General features: G+C 61.9%; 1 protein-coding gene across 1 annotated transcript in view; it reads left to right on the top strand.

Moving 5' to 3' along the window:
* CERS4 (ceramide synthase 4) overlaps window positions 1-2,436 on the top strand; it is an 8,169-nt gene that overhangs the window by 2,219 nt on the left and 3,514 nt on the right. The window contains exons 2-4 of the mRNA XM_077745664.1: window positions 1,375-1,492; window positions 2,063-2,181; window positions 2,277-2,334. Of these exons, the coding sequence (XP_077601790.1) occupies window positions 1,375-1,492; window positions 2,063-2,181; window positions 2,277-2,334 (295 nt within the window). The remainder of the gene's footprint in view (window positions 1-1,374; window positions 1,493-2,062; window positions 2,182-2,276; window positions 2,335-2,436) is intronic.

The raw sequence follows: 2,436 nt of genomic DNA, 5'->3' as shown, positions 1-2,436 counted from the left end.
ACCCCTTCCCAGGCGCCCTTCGAGGGCCCACCACCCTCTCTGCACCCACCTGGCCTCCTCTGCAGTTCCTTCAAGGCTGGGAACCGGGAGACCCTCCCCCCTACACCCTTCTACCACAGAGCCCATAACCCCCTTCGGCCCCACTTTGAGTCCCTGGCTTTGTCCTGCCCTGCCCGCAGGGTATGGGAACATTCTGCACCTTGCCTAGTCTCTCCTGCCCCCAAGGAGCTTCCCAGTGTCTGGGCTCACGTGATATAGGCGGGGCTCCGGGGAGACGCACCAAGGTTGTATTTATTTAACAGATGCCCCTGGAGCACCTACTGNTGTCTTATCACAGTCCTCTGTGCAACCCCAGGATGTGGCACTATCATTATGCCCATTTGACAAGAGTAGGAAATGGAGGCACAGAGAGGTCAAGGGACTGGCCTGTGGTCACACAGCAGCTAGGTCGTCTGGGACTAAGGCTTTGCCTGAGGGATTCTAAGAGGCCCAATTCAGCCAGACTTTAAAGGATGAGCCCTCACCTCTCCCACAGGCTGGGGAGGGCGTAGGACTAGGCTCACTACTAGAGCCTGGAGTTGGGGGGACAGTGTATGTGTTTATGGGTGTTATCACATGCTAGTTATCCCTTCAAAGGACAGCATAAGTGGGGTAGCTTTTCCAGGGTTGAAGGCGGAGGTTTTCGCCATTGTTAAAGTAAATCTGGGGCCAGTCTGCTACTCGCCCCTGTGTAACCTTGCCCATACCTCTGACCGCTCTGTGCCTCAGTTTACCCATCAGGACAGTGGGGACCTTGACAGTAGAGTTAAATGAGCCAGGACCTAATGTGGACTTGTGCCCATGCTTGGCAGATTGTAAGCACTCAATAAATGACAGTCCCTCCCCCCCCCCGTCCACTCCCCGGTCGTGACAGAGTTGGGAATGAGTTCTTGCTGGGCTGCCCGGAGCCTCAGTTTCCCCCGATGAAGGGTGACGTAGGGATGGTGGGTTTGAAATTCTGTCCCGACCCCTGGCCTCAGGCGCCCTCTAGTGGGCAATGTGGGGATTGCCCAGGGATCAGGGCAGCCTGAGTGGGAGCGGAGCTGCTCCTGCCAGTGGGGAGCCCCCCTGCCCGACCGACCCGGCACAGACAAGGACCCAGGCCGCTGTGAGGCAGGCAGTGCAGGGACTCTCGTTCCAGTTTGGGACTGAGCGACGCTGCCTGAGTGCCCCAAAAGTTAACCTGGTTCCCATCCTGGAGGCCTACCCATCCGGCTGCCCTTCCTAGGTTTGCAGCAACCAGGCTACCCCTCCAGGGTTCCAGCACATGACCTGGCCCCTTGGAGCCTCAGTTTCCCCACCCGGGTTGACTGGCTCTGTCTCTCCTGCCCCCAGATTCGTGTGCGTGCCCCTGAGCCGGTGGCTGGGTGTGCGGGATCAGGCCAGGAGGCCGGCGAAGCCTAATGCCATTCTGGAGAAATACTTCCTCACGGAAGGGTGTAACCCCAAGGAGGTGAGTGCCCCCTGTCTCCCCATTGGCCTGCACGGCTGCCTGGTGGATGGGGGCTGAGGGGGTGGGGTGGCGCCCAGTGCCCCTCCCCCGGCCCCACTGGGACGCAGGTGGGGAGAGCAGGTGTCTGCTGAGCTGGTGACAGGCAGAAGGCTGGAGTGCTCTCGGGGTGGGGGAGCCCAGAGCAGGCCTGTGACCTCCCCAGTGCCCCTCCCGTGGGTGTGGCTGCCCAGAGGCAGGACCTCAGGATTCTTCCTCCCTGGTCCACCTCCTTCTGCAGGTAGGGGTGGGAGGCATGGTCTCAACTGCCTCCCTGGGGTGGGGAGAAGACCTGAATGTTCTAGAAGGATGCAGGAAAACCTCTAGGAGGGGGGGCTGCCCAGCCCCAGCCTGCCTGTCCTATGAGCAGGGCTGCTTTATATATGGCTTGTTTTGGGAACCCCACCCTGTGAACCCCTACTCCCTGCGTGCATAGGTAGACAATCCCACAGCGGAGGGGGGGAACGCAGCTGGGTCTCACTTGTCCCGGCCGGGGGCAGGAGGGCCACCTCTGTGACCCGTCACCCCTGCCAGCCCCAGATGGCCTTCCTCGCTGCCCAGTGCGGCTTCACGCTGCAGCAGACCCAGCGCTGGTTCCGGAGACGCCGGAACCAGGACCGGCCCTGCCTGACCAAGAAGTTCTGCGAGGCCAGGTAAGCCCGAGGCGGGGCTGTGCAGGGGCGTGGGGGCGCGGGGCGGGGGTCTGGGCCCCTGGCGGCCGCCTCACGGGCTCCCTCGCCCCCTGCAGCTGGAGGTTTGTCTTCTATCTATGCTCCTTCTTCGGTGGCCTCTCGGTCCTCTACCACGTGAGTGCACCTGCCTGCTTCCTGCCCCCTCCCCTCCTCACCCTGCGATCCCACAAGCACTTGCTATCCTACGGCAGGGACTGGGGGCCGTGGAGAGGAGCC

Source organism: Crocuta crocuta, unplaced genomic scaffold, assembly GCF_008692635.1.
Source record: "Crocuta crocuta isolate KB4526 unplaced genomic scaffold, BGI_CrCroc_1.0 scaffold650, whole genome shotgun sequence".
Taxonomy (NCBI): Eukaryota; Metazoa; Chordata; class Mammalia; order Carnivora; family Hyaenidae; genus Crocuta; species Crocuta crocuta.
This window is presented reverse-complemented; position numbering and strand designations above follow the sequence as displayed.